The 17,837-nt window shown below is 47.0% G+C and overlaps 2 protein-coding genes across 2 annotated transcripts in view; one reads left to right on the top strand and one right to left on the bottom strand.

Moving 5' to 3' along the window:
- Positions 1 to 236, bottom strand: part of DCDC1 (doublecortin domain containing 1) — a 78,457-nt gene extending 78,221 nt beyond the window's left edge. The window contains exon 1 of the mRNA XM_019551509.1: positions 8 to 236. The gene's annotated coding sequence lies outside the window, so the exon portion shown is untranslated. The remainder of the gene's footprint in view (positions 1 to 7) is intronic.
- The window catches only part of DNAJC24 (DnaJ heat shock protein family (Hsp40) member C24), an 83,678-nt gene continuing 65,998 nt past the window's right edge, over positions 158 to 17,837 (top strand). Inside the window, exons 1-2 of the mRNA XM_019551515.1 lie at positions 158 to 237; positions 6,611 to 6,751. Coding sequence (XP_019407060.1) covers positions 6,641 to 6,751 — 111 coding nt within the window. The 5' untranslated portion in view covers positions 158 to 237; positions 6,611 to 6,640. The remainder of the gene's footprint in view (positions 238 to 6,610; positions 6,752 to 17,837) is intronic.

Genomic DNA, 17,837 nt, shown 5'->3' with positions numbered 1-17,837 from the left:
CACTTACTGAGCTCGGCCGCAGCTCCGGCGGCCCCGACGCGCCCTTGGTCGCTATGGAGACGGCGTCTGCCTCAGCCGCTCGGCACTTCCGGCCCGTGCTCCCGCCACAGCCACCCGGGCGGAAACAAGCGCCGCGCCTGTGGGGGCCGAGCCACGGGGCTTTCCCGGCCGCGCCCTTTCCGCCCGGCCGGCTTCTCCCGGGCACAGTCCTGCGCGGGCCGCGTGGGGCGGAGGATGGTGAGTGCGAGCCGCGAGCCAGGGCTGGGCGTCCCCTTCCCTCCCCTCCCCAGGAGCCTGGGGGCCCGGGCCGGCGGGGAGAGGCTGAGGGAGGCGAGAAGGGGAGGTGGAGGGGGATTTCATAGCTGCCTGAAGCGGGGTTGGACGGAGGATGAAGCTGGACTGTCCCATTAACGGGCTCTAGTTGCACAAGGGAGGTTTAGGTTGGGCGTTGGGAAGAACTTTCTCACTAGGAGGGTGGTGACATACTGGGCCGGGCTACCCAGGGAGGTGGTGGAAGCGCCACCCTTGGGGGTTTTTAAGACTAGACAAAGCTTTGGCTGGGATGATCTAGTTGGGGCTGGTCCTGCTGTGAGCAGGGGGCTGGACTAGATGGACCTCCTGAGGTCCCTCCCAGCCCTCCTTTTTATGGCTCTCTGCACCCACGCGGCCCGTGGGGGATTGGGAGCAGTGCTCAAGCAGTGTCCCTGGGCTGGAGGCAGCTCTGCTGCATGTGCTTTTCTAGCCTCTCTTGCAGGGAAGCCTGCAGCAAAAGAGCCTCTGCAGCTCTTCTAGGCTGCGTGTGCCATCCAACTCCCTGCCCCTGCAAAATAGGACAGTGGCCTTTTCTCTACCTAAGCTGGATGCCACACTACAGGCAGCGTGGGGGGTTCAGTTCAGGCCGTGCTTGGATGTGGCCTGTGGTGGCTCTCATCATTCCTGTGAAATAATTTTGGGCTGTTGAAGCTCCGCTTGCATGTAAGGGTCTGATGCATGGTGGTCTCCCGATCCCCAGGTGACTCTCACAGATTTTCATAGATTTCATAGACATTAGGGCTGGAAGGGACCTCGGAAGATCATCAAGTCCAGCCCCCTGCCCCAGGGCCAGGAAGTCATCTGGGGTCAAAGGATCCCAGCAAGATAAACATCCAAATGTCTCTTAAAGGAGTGCAGAGTAAGTGCTTGCACTACCTCTGGTGGCAGTCTGTTCCAGGCCTTGGGGGCTCGGACAGTAAACTTCTTCCTTATGTCCAGCCTGAAATGGTCTTGGAGGAGTTTGACCGTTTGACCTTGTCATCCCTTGGTGAACCAGCATTGCCCCAGGTCACGATGTACACCCCTTATATACTTAAAGGCAGCCACCAGGTCCCCCCTGAGCCTGCACTTTTTCAGGTTGAAGAGTCCCATGGCTCTCAACCTCTCTTCAGAGGTCCTGTTCTCCTGCCCCCTAATCATGCGTGTGGCTCTTTTTTGGACTCTCTCAATCTTCTCCACATCCTTTTTAAATTGTGGAGCCCAGAATTGGATGCAGTACTCCAGCTGCAGCCTCACCAAAGCTGAGTACAGCAGGAGGATGACATCCTGGGATTTGATTAAGAAGCATCAATGGATGCAGGCCAGAGTTTTGTTCGCTTTACCAGCTGCGACATTGCATTGGTGGCTCATACTCATCTTGCGGTCAATCATGACTCCAAGTCCCTTTTGGCCATGATGCTGGCAAACATAGCACTGCCAAGCCTATAAGTGTGCTGTGGGGTTTTTTTCCCCAAGGTGGAGTACCTTGCATTTTTTGGTGTTGAACACCATCAGATTTTCATCCACCCATTTTCTGAGCCTGTTTAGATCTGCCTCTATCACTCTCCTATCATCAGGTGTGGATGCACTACCCCAAATTTTGGTGTCATTAGCAAACTTGACCAGTCCGCTTCTGATACCAATGTCTACATTATTAATAAAGATGTTAAAGAGTATAGGCCCAAGGCAGGACATATTTGCGCCAGGTACACAAACTAAATGAGAGACGTCCAGCATCAGCTTTAGTCAGCAGCCAGCGTGCTGCATCTTCTCACATCTTGTGAAGTAAGCCTGCTGCTGACAAAAGCACATATTGCACATCTCTCAGTTAGGCTTATAACAAGGGGGTCAAGTTCTGTGGGCTGGAGAAGGGTCACTGGACTGGTCTGTGGACTGAACTGGGACTGACCCCCTTGGCAGCACCCACAGCACTAGGTCCAGCCCACATGCTGCACACAGCTTACACTGGCCCCAGGCCTCATTCTGCACATGGGGACAGCACAGGGAATGCACTGTCAGCTTCATGCAGGCTAGCCACAACACTGCAAGCAGCACAGGGGGTCAGTCCAGGGTGCTCCATGTCCTGGACCCATTGTACCAAGTGCAGCACTGGGTCCAGCCCACACACTATGCATGCAACGCATGCCCTGTGTTGGCCCCATGTGCACAGTGATTTCCAGGGCCAGCATGTGCTGCATATAGCACGTGGGGCTGGACTGACCCTGAGTGCTGCATGCCATATAGGGCTTGGCACAGCATCCAGCCTGCCCCTGGAGCCAGCGGGTAGGGCTGGGTTGGTGGGTTGTTACATGCATGGTGTGCTGTGTGCTGGGTCTGCAACTCTGGGTCCGGCCTGCATGCAGCATGTATGGCTGGGGCTAGCATGTAGGGTTGTTCTAGTGATCCCTGGCCAGAGCATATGAGTCCCTGGGTTGCATATGGCATGCGGGCCATATCTTTGATGTCTCTAATCTATAAGGTGCAAATTATCCTACTTGCTGTCTGACTCCAAACTAAGATGACTAACTCTTTGCTTATGTGTGGCTAGGTTTGGGTCCTAAGTATAGTTAAGTTTCTCTGTAAAACTTCTTACGCGTTAATACTAGAGTTGGGTTTAAATTGAGGGTGTTTCCTTGAAGAATATCAACTTGTATTCTACAAAAATAAAAATAGTTTCAGCAGCTCCAGAATCCCTTTGCTGTTGTTTCTTCTTTCATATTTTCGTAAATTTTGAAAATATTTACCCAGAAGGAGAGAGATCCATACAAAATAAAAAGTTAATAATGTTTTTGTTTCTGCAATGTGATGTGCAGAAGTAAACCTGCCTTCATGTAACTCACTGCAAGATTAATAAATGGAATGGAAAATGGAAAAAATATTTAAAATATTTAAACTAGTGGTCTGCGACCTACATCCTGTGTGCTTGATCTGGCCTGCAAAAAGTTTGGTCTGGCCTCCAGTGGCTCATGAGGTTGATAGCACATGGTGGCAGGAGCTGAAGATAAGGTGCCACCAGGGTCCTTGTGTATACTGTTCCTTTTGGAACATTTCTGTACTGCATTCCCTCTCTCTTGCTCTCACTTGCTACTAATACTTCATCCCTACCTATTTTCTACCCGTGGTGCTGAATTTGCTTCTAAGCATGGCTGTTGGCTATGGAAATCTGTAGCATGAGATAGCAATGATAAGCAGAGACTCAAGTGGAGGGACGCGAGATAGAGAGCAGGAAGTGCCAGGAATGTTGGAGATTGGTGGCCCATGACAGCAGTCAGGTTGCAAGCTGCTGCTCACCATTTGTAAAGATTGTTGACCCCTGCGTAAAAGTCTTAATTATTACATAGGAGGTGCACAATAAATGTAAAATTTACTGGTTAAAAATAATTCAGACAATTGAACTCAAGTCATTTAAATTTTGCAAAATAATTCTAAGGAATTAATTTATATGGATCACATTAGTAGGAAATTGTAGGTTTGAGAAAATGACAGTGATTAAGTTTTGACTTGCAGGCTTTTTTATGCACCTCGGTTCAAAGAAGAAATCCCAGTACGTGGTAAATAAGTTTAAATGTTATGGCTACTTCAAGATTAAAATAAGCTGAAAATAAAACCTTAAGTTACTATTTTACAAGGAAATTATTTGTTTCAAAGTAACTAAAAGAAGATTTTGTTTTGGCAAAAGACCTTTTGAAGTGTTAAGTCACACAATTATATGTTTTTGACTTGAGTACGTCAACCATTTGAATGTGTAGTTTCCACTCAGTTTTCCTATACAGTATACTATAGGAATTGAGTTAAAGCAGCAGAGAAAAGTTATCATCCCTAATTTCAGAAACATAAATTTAATCTATAAAATTACAGGTCAAGAGAACAGGCCTTATAAGGAGAGGCTGGGAGACGTGGGACTCTTCAGCCTGGAAAAGCGAAGGCTTGGGGTGACTTGGTGGCAGCCTATAAGTAGATAAGGGGTGTGCATCAGGAACTAGGAGAATGTCTCTTCACCAGGGCACCCCAAGGGGAAGACAAGGTCTAATGGTCATAAACTGCTGGAAGTCCGTTTTAGGCTGGACGTCAGGAAAAACTTGTTTACCATCCAAGAGTCCGGGATAGACTCCCTCCAGAAGTGGGGCAAGCACCTACTCTGGAGACTGTTAAGAAACACTTGGATGCTTATCTTGCTGGCGTGATCTGATCCCAGCTGACTTTCTGCCCCTTGGGCAGGGGGCTGGACCCTATGATCTCACTTAATGTCTATGAAATCTGTTATGTATTTTTCTGCTGCATGTAGGGGAGCAAAATAAACGAAATAGTGCAGGTAAGATGTAGCATGTGTAAACAGGATGGATTAAAAAAGGGGACTTTGGGATAAGGGGAATTATACACACGCTTTTCTGTCCTGTGATGTGCCAGGGATCTGTCGCTTTGGAGCAGACTCAATTAATTGAGTTTTGTATGCGAGCTGAGGTGAACTGAGCTGCGCTGTGTGCAATTGTATAAATGCAAAATGTGCACACAGAAAATGGCGGTGGTGTGCTTTTGAAACAAAGCACCTCCAATTTGTTTTAGTTCAAAAATGTGCTGCTGCCATTTTCTCAGTGCTGAAGTGCATTTTGCCATTTATACAGCTGCAAGCATTGCAGTGTTGGGCACTTTTCAAAGCGCCTCGTGCTGTGGTGCTTACATGTGTAAAAATGCTCTCTTTTCAGTATTCTGGTGCCATCTGTGTATTTTATATAAAAGCAGTCCAAGAAGTAGGGATGAACATCTCAGAAGTCTTTATCACCTTCTAAGTTAGCTTGCCTGTGCTGTCAAGAAATAAACTTATGTGTATTAGTGAAGACAACTCAGTAGTACACCTAAGCAGCTCAGAGGGGACGGGAGCAATCAGAGCCTAGTTCTCTACAGCACAACTGCACTAATTTAGGAGGTAATACTCCAGAACTCCCTTCTTTCAGCTATGTAGCCTTACCAGTGCTTTACAGAGTCATATTACTTTTTGCTTTCTTCTCTTCTCTGAATCTTGAATTCTTTTTCACAAAGTGGCATAAGTTCCACAGGAGTGTCTCTTTTCCATCCTTCTCAAGTAGCCTTTAGTCAGGGATTTGGGTATTCTTCCAGGAGACTGGGACTCTGGGGTGGTGTCACAGAACTCAGGAACAAATTACTGAAAGATAAATGAGGGTAGTAATTTACACTCCTCAGTTATTTCCCACAGTAAATGAAAGTTTACCCTGTGGTTAGTTATCCTGCTTTCACTGAAAGGTAAGTTATCGCTCTTCATTCCTGTTAATGAAGAAGAGGGAACTGCAATGGGTTAGCTTTCATTTGTCATGTGGTAACAGTAAATACTAGGGCAGTTAGCATGGAGTAGCTCAGTGGGGCTCAACCTCGTAGCAGACATGCCACACATTAGCACCACACATTCCCCGGGTGCTACTCCAGTCCCCTTCCCTTAACAGAGCTGATGCTCTGCTTTCTGCCCCTTGCCTTGTGCTTCATGACCAATCTGCTGATCTGTTTTCTTGCTTCTTTCGCTATCTTCCAGTATGTTGCTTGTCCTCTCTCCTGTCTGCTGAGTACCACGCGCAGGTGCTGCCCATTCCACTTGTGGCACACATGCCCTAGGTTAACTACCCTTGGAGTAGCTAGTGTACTGTAAATCTCTGCCCTCATTTGTCTCAGTCTAATTTGGTCATGTGTCCTAAGTCTCATTCTTGGGCATGTACGCACAACACAATGCGATCCCAAGTAGAGATAATTGAATATACTCATTTGGGTACTGGGAGGAGCATAGCTGCCTTGGCATAGCATGGAGATAGTTTACCTGGGTGGAATGCCTTGATGACGTGGCTATACTGCTTCTGGTACCCAAGCTAGTTTATTCAGAGCTAGCTGTAGTATCTCTCTCTGAACTGTGAATTTAGCTTTTGTCCCCATCACACACACACTGGCTTGCTCAGATTCTTTTCTGCTTTTCTCTCATGAGGCTGGCTGTTGGAAAGGGAGAAGAAGTTGAATCACAGAGAGAGGAAGAAATATGGAACTTAGAAGGCTTGGTGCCCTTAGAAAATAGAATACAATCCATCAGCAAATGTGCTGCTTCCAGTTGAAATAGCTCATTCCATATAATGCAAAACCCATTGTGGGATAACATGACTAACTACATGTGCTAATAAGTTGGCATTTGAAGGATGTGGCCTCTTCCAGTCATTGCTGATGTCATTCTCTGCCACGGCCCCATGTATTGTCATACAGGATTTTTCACATTTTTTTTTCTTTTTAAATGAATGCTTCAAATTATATTTTTATTGTTGTTAAACAGATCTAAGAAAGTAATTTTGTACCTCATGAAATGATGGCCCTTGTAAGGATGCCAAAGAAGGACTGGTATGACATTCTGGGTGCAAAGCCATCAGACAGCCTGACGGAACTGAAACGGAAATATCAAAAACTGGTATTATTAGTAAGTATATAATTTATATTATTTAAATAATTCAAAAATAAACCATGTAAACTTGTAAGCTAATAATTATAGTTTTCATATAGTTTTGTATAATAAGAGCCAAACGTAGTGAATGTGCTTATACTTTTGTCAGTGGGTGTAGATAGTTTAAAATAAGAAATAGAACTCAAGAGCTGGTTATTTATCACTAAATCCCTCTGAATGGTATTGTCTTCTTCCCCAAGGATGCACTGCCCCATCCCTTGCCAAACATTCTGGAAATGTACCAATTCTGGTTTTATTTGGTTTGATTCATTATCTGGATAAGAATGGAATAAAATCAATCCTTTTTGATTTACATTGCAACATTTAATTATTTTAAAGAGGCTAACCCATTTTGTTAAAAGTGTGGCAGAATAAGATAAATCGATTGGTGTTGGTGGTGTTACAGTTTGCTGCCATGAAGTAATTATAATTGATCAAATGTTGGATTGTTGCATGTCAAATATGAGAGCCAGATTTATTGGAAAAAGGGAAGTTGTTCTTTATTTACCTTGTTAATCTTCAGTAATAGCATGGGAAGAGAAGTAGGTGAACATGTATTGTGATTTTGATATAAAAATATTGAAAAAATAATGGTGAATATTTCACAGAATTCTTATTGTAGTAAGTTGAAGTTTTTGCTGACTTGAGACTTACAGGTATAGATAGATGTAACAATTGTATTAGTATTACATGACAGCAGTATAAACTTTTCTGATGTCATAGCTACATGCTTCTCTAGTGAAACAAGTGTTTCAATTCAGGGCTAAGGTTACAGTGGTTTAGCTACCTTGTATCACAGGTTTTCACTGCAACTGCTAATGTGTTCCTGATCAGCAACTCCCACCACCTTTTTAAAGCAATTAAAGGTATGTTTGTCTAAGATGTAGGCGTCTAGTTTACATTACTAAGGTAGAGACCCTTTATTTACAGATTACTTCTTGGGTTAACCAAAAATCTCTTGACTTCAGTTGTATTTGGAATGATAAAAACAAAAAAAAATAGAATGTTAAGTAAAAATAGTCTTAAAAATGAAGTTATGAACATATTAAAATATTTTTAAAGGATCAAGTACACTTCCACCAAATCACTTGTTTGACTAATACCCTTCTAAAAGACAAATGTGTGTGATGTTCCTGATGTTCTCATGACACTGAAAATGTGCCTATATGCCAACCCAAACAAAAACTGTTTCTTTTAAAACTGGTGCAATCCATTTGTAAATCTCCATTCATGATTACAAAAGAAGCTGTTAAAAGCAGTTAGTTCAAATCATAACATTTTGTAGCACGATACATTCACTGATTTCAGTCTCACTGCAGGTTGCAAGATGAAAAGCTCACAATACTCGGTCCTCTTTTTTGCAAATGTATGAAAACACAGCACCTGTAAAGGTTTCTGAGTATAAAAATCAGAAATATATGATCTCAAAAGATTATTTTAGTGTGTGGTGCCCAAAACTGGAGACAGGACTCCAGCTTCACCATGTAGGGTAGAGTGGAATTATATTACCTGTCATTACCTATATATGCGGCTTCTTTCTAGTTATACATCCCCGAATGAGAGTTGTTCTTTTTTTACAATAGCATCCCAATACACAGTTTGTTACATGTTAACCCTCAGATTTTCTTTCACAATACTGCTGACTAGATGCAGTAGTTTATTTACTCCTTTCATTAAAACAATACAGTAAAATGTACAATATAATTATATATACTATAATAAAATTATATAATGTAAGTTTATTCATAAAAGTATAAAAATCCTGGCAAAATTAAAATAAACGATATATGATGACACAAAAAGTAAAATAACGATACCATATTTAAGAATAGAAACAGGGAAATTTTAATTGAGTTTGGCCCTTATTCTTTGTGCAAATAATGTAAGTGTACCCAGGGAGCACAGGACAGGCTGTGAGTTATTAGAAAGGAGCCAAATTGTTTTTTCTTCGTTAGCCCAGTATTTAACATTTTCAATTACCAGAGAAATCAATTTTCCTCTTATTTCTTCAAAGAATGAGCAAGATCACAAATAGTGATTTAAATGGCCTGCCTCATTGTTCCTGCATGAACATGCCCTGTATGTGTATGGTAGAGGTTGTCATCTGGAGGTATACATACCCCTAGGGGTGCTTGAAGAGGTCATAGGGGGTATGCATGGCGGGGTGGGGATGCAGCACGCCCAGGGGCATGGTAGGAGTGTCTCCCCCAGTGCATTCCCACATGTCACCGCTTACCTGGGGGAGGGGCATGCTGGGCGCTGCCAGCCCCATGCAGCACACTGCAGTGCCTCCCCATCCCCCACCCATTTGCTCTCCTGTTTGGCTGCTGGGCCACCACCCTCAGCCAATAGCTGATTGCAAGGAGGTGCTGGCCACCCCTTGCCTGCAGAGCTGCAAGGGCAGCAAGGCGCAAAGGGTCTGAATGGCAGGGTGGAGTGTGTTTCTGTGCCTGCTCCCAGGAGCAGGGCGGGGGGAGGTGAGGACAGTGGCACCTCTCTGTGGGCCACATAGGTGCTGCCCAGCCAGATGGATGCTGGCAGAAGCAAGGGGGCTTGCACATACCAGCTGCCGACAACCACTGCCTTGTGCTACCACTGCGTGCTGCTTTCCCATGGCCAGTCACACGTGCGGCTCAGTGGACTGTTCACAGGTGGCGTGTGATTGGCTGGGCATCAGGTCCATTAGCAGCCCACGGAACTGCATGTGTGACTGGTCATGGGAAAGTGGGGCATGGTGGCAGCAGCGGTGTGGAGTAGTAGGCAGTGGCCACCATGCACGAGCCCGCCCCCGCCCCCCTGCTCTGCATCTGGGTGCTGCCACCAGAAGGGGTACACTTGTTAAAAAAGGTTGAAAATCCCTGATGTATGGGGTCTGACACTGTTTGCCTACATATATGTCTATATGCTGGCATCTTTCATTCTTCAATTATGTCTGGTTTTAAATATAGGGGGAATATTGGATCAGTGATTGTCAGCACTTTTCTTAGGCCATTTGTCTGGAGGAGAGTATAAAATGTTATTTAACCATCCAAACAAAGGTTTATTTGGAAGAGGAAAGGCCTCTAAAATGCACTTCTTGGGGTATAGATAGAGGTAAAGGTACTCATTTTTATTCAATAATTAGGGTTCATGACTGAGCTGAAGTGTTCACATTAAGCAGCCATGTTTCAGGCTACATGAGCCCTGCTGGTGTAGAGTCTGGTAGAAATAAAAGCCACCTTAGAAAGTAATTCATATTTTTTTCTATTTTTCAGTGAAGCATAAGTCATCACTCTATAGTTTCACGCCATATAATAAAACAGATCCTGCCTTAGACCTGTAGACATTTAGACTAAGTACAGACAGTCAAAAAGCCTGAGGCAGAATCAATTCAATTTAAGCAGCTTCCTCTGTGCTGGTTGAACCAATAACCAGCTGAGCTGGTATTCAGTTTTCAATTGGGAAAGGCAGGGGGAGGCCTGCACTGACCCGGACCAGTATGCTAGAGCATGTCTCCCAGCCTGCTGACCATTGCCAGCCCAGCCAAGTGTCCCCAATCCTCTGCTGTCCCCCGCCACAGTGGGTTAAGGAGCCCCCTGTCCAGGTGCTGGCTGATGTTGAAGGAGCCTCCCCCTCAGGAGGTTTCCTCCAGCCTGAGGTCCCCAGCCCAGGCAGCCCTGGAGAGCTGAAGGGAATTCCCCCCTCCCCTTTCCCAGCTGCTGATAGCTTCAGTCACTGCCCCAGGAGGGAGGGAGGAGTCCTCCAGCTGGGTGCCTGCTCATGAAGCCCAGCATGGGGGCACTGGAGAACCCTTGCCTTGGGGGTCTTTCCCCCACCCCAACCCGGGGCAGTCCCAGGGAGCTGATGGGAATCCTTTCCCTCCCAAACTGCAGAGCTCCTTGTCTCAGCTGCTTTGAGTCTCAGGGTTAGCCCAGGGCAGCCTCAGGGAGCAGACCGAAATTCTTCAACTAGTTTTGCCTCAGACTCACAGCAACTGAGGCAAAACTGGCTATGGAGGAGCAAGAGAATTTCCCTCCACGCCCTGGGCTATTCGTCAAAATTTCAGGGGCTAAAGCAAGCAGCTCTGGGGTTCAGGAGGGGAAGTATTCCCATCAGCTCTCTAGGGCTGCCCTGGGCTGGGGTGAGGGAGAGCCCCCCCCAAGGCAGGGGCTCCCCAGTGTTCCCATGCTGGCCTGCATGGGCAGCTGCCTGGCTCTTTCTCCCTCCCTCCTGTGGCCGTGGCTGAAGTAGTCAGCAGCTGGGATGGGGGAATGCTGCTAAGGGTCAAAAAGCCCCCAACACAAGGGATTTTCCTCCCCACAGGTGCTGTGTATAACCTGGCTAGGAGAGTCTGGGGGTCTTTTCCCCTGCCCCCCCATCCCTATGGGCTGATGGACCCAGGTAAGAAGTAGACTAAGGAGCAGAGGGGTGAGGCAGTCCCTACTCCACTGGAGGAGACAGCATAGCCCAGGGCTGCAAAGCACCCTGGGATGCTGAGGTACTGTGAGTTAACTTGAACCAAGAAGGGATCTGGGACAGAAATTCCACAAACTGGTTTGACCTAAATTAGAGGTGCACCAATGTATCAGTTGTATATCAGATCGGCACCGATAAAAGGAAAATGAACATTATCGGCTATTGGCTTTTTTTGCTTGATGATATTCTCCAGTAATTTAATTATGCTGTGGCCTCTGGATGCCTGGGTTCCCTCCTGCAAGCCATGGTGACCCCGGATTCACACCATTGCCTCACCGGTGGGCTGGGCTAGAGCAGAGCAGCTGGTACAGTGTCCCAGGTACTGGTGCGGTGCAGCATAGAACGGACTGTGGGCAGGGACTGGGATGGGTGCTGTAAAGGTACCAAGGGCTGGAGATGTGATTGGGGCTGTGAGGGGCAGACGGAGTTGAGCTGCCTGGCCCAGCATGACTCAACCCACTGTGCTTGGAGGTCTGTGCCCCAGAGGTTGGGGGCAGAGACTGGCATGGGGCCAGGGAATCTACTTCCCCCTGATGTGTCTTTCCCCTGGTGGGAAGGAAGACTCTAGGAGTGGTGGCGGGGGGAGCGCTTTAATTAAAGCAGCTGTAAGAACTGACTGAGCCTGCCCAGACACCACCCAGCCCTGGGCAGGCTCAGTCAGCTGCCCCCAGGCTGGAGTTGAAGGGTAGGGGCCAGAAGTGGCACGGCTCATTTTTGCATGTACTCCAGGAGTATGTGTGTGTGTGTTGGGGGGGGGGGGCAGCACTTTTAATTAGAGTGGCTCTAATTAAAGTGCTGCCGTGTCTCCTGTATCAGTGTCCCCACGCTTAGAAATGGCAGTGGGCGTGGTGGGCCAGTAGGAGGTGCTTCTGCACTGAGCCACCCACCTCACTGTGCCTGACCACCTTCCAGGCTCTGAGTGCCTCCCCAGGGGCGCCTCACATCTAACCAACCCTCTTTCTGGAGCACACCCACTAGCCTCGGGGTAACGTTGCCACCACCCATGGTCTGGAATGATCCTGACTCTGTGCCCCTTGGGAAACAGGCCTAGTAGTCTTTGAAGGTACTCAACCCACTTCAAGACCTTATGGTGTTTCCCTTAGTCTGAAGCACAAATAATGGTCTCCCTTAGTCAGCTGAACCAAGGGGACCCCAAAGCATAATCTAGCCCCTCTTCCAATAAGTCTCCCACACTGGGTACAAAGGAGAACTTTATTAGTTACAAAGCGTAGGTTTGGAATAGGGTAAAGCAATGTCAGAGAAATTCCATAGAGCAAACAAGGTGGCTGGGTAGCCTTTGATCACGCATCTGAATTACTGCAAGTGATATATCTAGTTAGATCTCAGGTAGCTTACTCATGAGTATCATCCAGAGGCAGGTGGAGATTCCCTCTGGAGGCAGGCAGTTCATTGATCATGAGTTTCAAGAGAGAGCAAGTTTCAGATGGTCTGGCTTCTCTCTAAATTTTCATCGTGGCTACTGCCCCTCCTCCTGGGCAGTCCTTAATATAAACCTTATGACATCATTTTCCCGGTCCAATGGAGACCAACACCTGTTGGCTTCCAGCCAACCAATTTGAAATGCATCACTGGTTGCCGGATAGACTGGTAGGGTCTCTACCAGACAGTCAGGTTGGCATTGCTTAGAACAATAGGGAGCGTAAGTCCCTCACCCAGGTATATGATGCCAGTCACGTAGGCAGAGGGAGCAGGTTTCTCCCCTCCCTCAGGAATGTATCCAGCTCAGGGTCACATGAAGAGATGGGGCAGAGGAGTGACCATGGTAACCAAATTGTCAGGTAGCAGAGTTTTGGAGAAAGACAGGGATGGTATTCTGCCACAGTGGGGGTGCTTGAATTAAAGCTCATTCAGTGAGCTTTCTTACTAAATATTAGTTATCCCATTAGTATCGGCCAGTACGGCTAGTTAATAATCAACTATCAGCATTGGCCAAGAAAATCTTCTGCGGTGCACCCCTAACCAAAATCAGTTCAGTCTGATACTACATCCAGCCAAGTTTATCTTAAACTGTTTTTTGGCTATTTTGAAAGTGGTTTATCAGCACTGAACTCCTGTTCTATTACAGGTTTATACCCGTTTCTGATTACTTAAACCAGTTTACAGGCAGTCCTCAGACTTGCGACACAATTGGTTCCTGAAAACCATGTCTTAAGTTGAAACATTGTCACTCAGAACCAATTTTCCCATAGGAACAATCTTATAAATGGGTGATTGGTTCCTTTACAATGCTCAATACATCGGTGTCCAGCTGGTAAGCAAGGTTCCCTCTAAGGTGCATGCATGCGTGGCTGCGCACAACTAAAAGTGGCTGCGCACAGCTTTTTCAAGGCTGCGCACCAGGAGAGAAGCTGAAGCTCCTAGGCAAGGTTCGGGTGGGAGCCTGGCACAGGCTCCGCCAACTCCAGGAAAGTGCTCCACTCCCCTGCATCAGGGCCAGGGAGCGGAGCACTTCCCTGGAGGCGGCAGAGCCTGCACCAGGCACCCGCCCTAGCCTCCATCCCTGCCTTGCCTCACCTTGGGGAGAAGCTGCTGCCTGAGGCTTCTCTGGCTCCGGGACACTGCTCCGCTCCCCAGCCCTGATGTCACATGCCTCCTCGCTCCCCAAGGCCTTGCGGGGGAGTGGAGCAGTGTCCTGGAGCCGGCAGAGCCTCACTTGGGGCAGGCAGTGGCTCCTCCCCGAGGTGAGGCAAGACAGGGATGGAGGCTGGGGTGAGGGGCTGGCACGGGCTCTGCCGGCTCCAGGTAAGTGCTCCAATCCCTGGCCTTGATGTGAGGGAGCGGAGCACTTCCCTGGAGCTGGCGGAGCCCACACCTGCCTCTGGCCCCAGCCCCCAGCCTTTTAGCTACAGCCCCCTGGCCTCCAGGCCCCGGCCTCTGGCCCCCAGCCCTCAGTCCCCTTTAGTAAGTGTCCCACACCTGACTGAGGCGGTGCGCTCACAGACTGAGGCGGCACACTCGTGGGCCGCTACTCCTTAGAGGGAACATTGCTGGTTAGTCATTTTTGGTGCGATGGAAGGGGTTGGCGGGTGCAGATCAACACCCCAGCAATGAAGGAGGGACTGGGGCTGGGACAAGGGCTGGGGCAAGCGCTGCACTGGTGGAACGAAGGCGCAGCTTATCTGGGGAGGGTGGCTTCTGCCACTGCGTGCCTTTGCTCCAAGAGCTGCTCATCTGGTGGCTTCCACTGGTCATCTGGGAGATCACTGGTGGGGCAGGGCATGTGCCCCTGGATCTGCACGGGGTGGGTGAAGCTGGGGTTGCGCTGCACTCTGCCCCTGGCAGGCGGCCGGGGTTATGGGGGGGCAACAACAAATTTTTGAGTGGCTGCAGTCCCCTCTGTAGCCCCTGTTCTGCTGCCCGCTCCACCCCAATTCAGGGGCACCCCACCATGCCTCCCACTGCTCACCCAGCTGAGGCAGGCACAGGATGGAGCTGCTGCTCATCCAGGGGGTGTGGGGGGGGAAGCAGCTCCCACCGCTGTGTTCCACTCTTCTGGAGGCAGGGCAGCAGCTCTGTCTTGTGCCCACCCCGTCCCCACTCCCAGCACTGCCATGCCCACCCAGAGTGCAGTGCAGTGTAGCCCTGGCCCTACCTGCCCCGCACAGATCCAGGGGCACATGCCCCTCCTGTGCCTTCCCGGACAAGCAGCGGGAGCAGTGGTGGAAGCTGCCAGACAAGCCGGCACATGAGCAGCTCCTGGACCAGTGGTACGCAGCAGTGTGAGCCTTCCCCCCTCCACGCCTCCTGGACAAGTTGTACCTTTGTCCCATGCTCACCCAGCTTCACCCTGGCTGGGCAGCAATTGCCACAGCCCCCTGTCCCAGCTCCTGCCCCAATCCCTCTTTTGCTGAGGGGGCATTGATCTGCCCTCTCCCCCACACCGTTTCCCTCCCTTACCAGACTTACCAGCTGGACACAGATATATCGAGCATCATAAAGTTGAAACCCCCATGGGAACTTTGAAACATGGTGTCAGTTTATAAAGGTCGTAAGTGCTGTTCATTGTAAATTGACAAGTTGAAATCGAGAACCGCCTATATGTGTAACTTCTGCCCCTTGCCTTAGTGCTGCCAGTACCACCCTTGTACCAGTCTTATTGTAAAAGGATAGAAACTCCACCCAAAACTTATTTTGCTATGTTGCTTACATTTTTATGTGTTTATTCCAGTTCAGATTTTTATTAAACTCAATTCCAAAGTATTTAATAGGGATACAACTCCAGTTTCTCTTTCTGTAAAAGCCATACCTGTTTCCTCCTTCAGTTTCCAAAAACCTGCACCTTCGATTTAACAGTAGTAATTTCCAAACTGTTTCAGACACAATACTGCTGAAAAGCATCTAGTAACCATTGCTGACTAGATAAATATTCTTTATTTCGTATTTATGGATTTGATCCTTTCCTGTTAAATATAATACTTGTTTTATTGACTGTTTCCCAGTTTATCTGGATATTAAATTCTAAATCCTAATCCTGTTCTTTTAAATGCCTGCAATCCCTCCAAGAGTGGTGTTATTTAGCATCTTTTTCGCATTCTTTTTGCTCATCTACTAAGTCATTAATTAAAATACTGAACAGAAATGGACCCTGATCAGACCCACTTAAAACGGCTTCCCAGAGTGACAGCAAACCATTAATAGCTACTCTTTGACTGTGCGTTTTCAACCAGTAGTTCACCCACCTTTGGTGATTTTCCATAAGCCATATTTCTCTCGTTTGATTATGAGAGTGCCATGTGGGATAATGTCACATGCATTCCATGTACTGCTTTTTATTGTATCCACTAGATCACCTGCCCTGCCACTGAAAGAGATTGGATTGGTTTGACACAGTGTGTTCTTGAAAATACACAGAACATGTTTTTAAATATCTTATTATCTTCTGCATGCTCATAAATTATTTAATTTTGCTTTCCCCTGCTTTTGGCAGATTGCCCCATTATTCTTACAGTTGGCTGTCTTGTTAAGGATTTCTCATTCCATTTTACCTCTGATTTCAGCACTTGACCCGGTCATTGATGGCTTCATGTAGTCATTGGTTAAAAAGTAGAAATAACCAAGGACTTGAAATTTCACCCTCCAAGGGGAGTGTCCTGACCACTACTAGTAGTGTTGCAGTCCCTCTTACTTGCTCTCCCACTAGTGAGTGTCCTGGGACATTCTCCTGGGAGATTAGGCTGAGGAGGACCTAGAACCTAAGTCTCCCTGTTTTAGGCAAGCACTCTATTAAATGGTTTGAAGTAGGACACCACCATGACTATGGACATAGGCAAAAATAGATTTAGAACAGTTTTAAAAGAAGCGGGGGAAGCTGGTGCTTGGAAACATACAGCTAACCCTTATGTTGTAACAGTTAGATATGCACAAGTTGATAGAGATACAAATGTATCAGAACTGCTCCAACTTTAACCCCCCTTCATCCACTGCTCTTCCACTTTTGAAACTACATTTGCCTGTGCCATAGAAGTGTATATTTGCCTGTGCCCTAGAAGTTCTGAATCGCCTATCTTCAGATGTCTGCTATGTAGCTACCCTCAAACATGGGTTTGAAAACATTGTGAATGAAGACCCTTAATGCATAGCTTAAGTAGGTGCCTAACCTCCAGAGAGCTGGGAGTTTATACACACCACCGTGAGTTTGTGGTTCCTATTTCGTATCTCTTAAGAGTCTCCTGGCATTCTTAACGTTCTCCATTCTCTGAATAGAGCACTCAGATGTTTAAACCTGAATGGCTTCTTGGCATCTATTTAGTCTCTCCATTGACTGTTTAAGGATTCTTGGCATCCAGCTGAGTTGGTTTAAATTGCTCTCCTGGGCCAGGTGCTTGAAAGCTATGTGGGGCAATGTCCTGATCAGTGCACATACTGCGATTATTTGAATCCTAGCCCAGGTAAGCCTTTGAAAGCATTAATAGAAGCATATGCTCTGTCCCTCTCGCAATCCATTGGAGATGCTCCTTAGTAAATTATTTTAATCAGGTCAACCCTAGAATTTACTGTAGGGAAACATGAGATTTGCAGGTATGGGAAAAACAGAGTTGAAGAACAGTGCTGTAGCTGTGTGCAAAATCAATCCTGAATTTGGTTCAGAGTCCTTTGATATTCGGGACATGTTCACAGTTTTGAAATATTTGTGATAACTACCACATTTTTCATAGCTGGATTGTATTTTGAATAATATGCAATCATAAATGCATAAGGAGGATTTGGGTTGTGCTGCTAGTCATGCAACCCACACAGTTTTTGCAATCTGAAAGGTGTTGCTCATATATTGAACACGTACTAAAGTAACAGTTGGAGTATAAAACTAGACTAACAGAAATAAGTTCCATTAAAAAATGTACACCATCTTTTCTACAGTATGACTACAATTTTTCATCTTTTTTTGTCCAGTATTTGAGGGTCAAAAATGAGTTGCTAGGTTGTTTTCAAATTTTCTTGCAGCTATTCTGTAAGTGAAAATTGCTGTTTACAGAGAATAAACCCACCAAATACATAAGATTTGTCTAGCTGAAAATCAGGTGTCTATTCGTGTTGATGCTGATGATATTATAGGATACCTTTCAGCTGGAAAAGAATTATTGTGCAG

Source organism: Crocodylus porosus, unplaced genomic scaffold (genome assembly GCF_001723895.1).
Source record: "Crocodylus porosus isolate Cpor-Errol unplaced genomic scaffold, CroPor_comp1, whole genome shotgun sequence".
In the NCBI taxonomy this organism is placed as follows: Eukaryota; Metazoa; Chordata; order Crocodylia; family Crocodylidae; genus Crocodylus; species Crocodylus porosus.
Note: the sequence above shows the minus strand (reverse complement) of the source record. Positions and strands in the feature narration are given on the sequence as shown.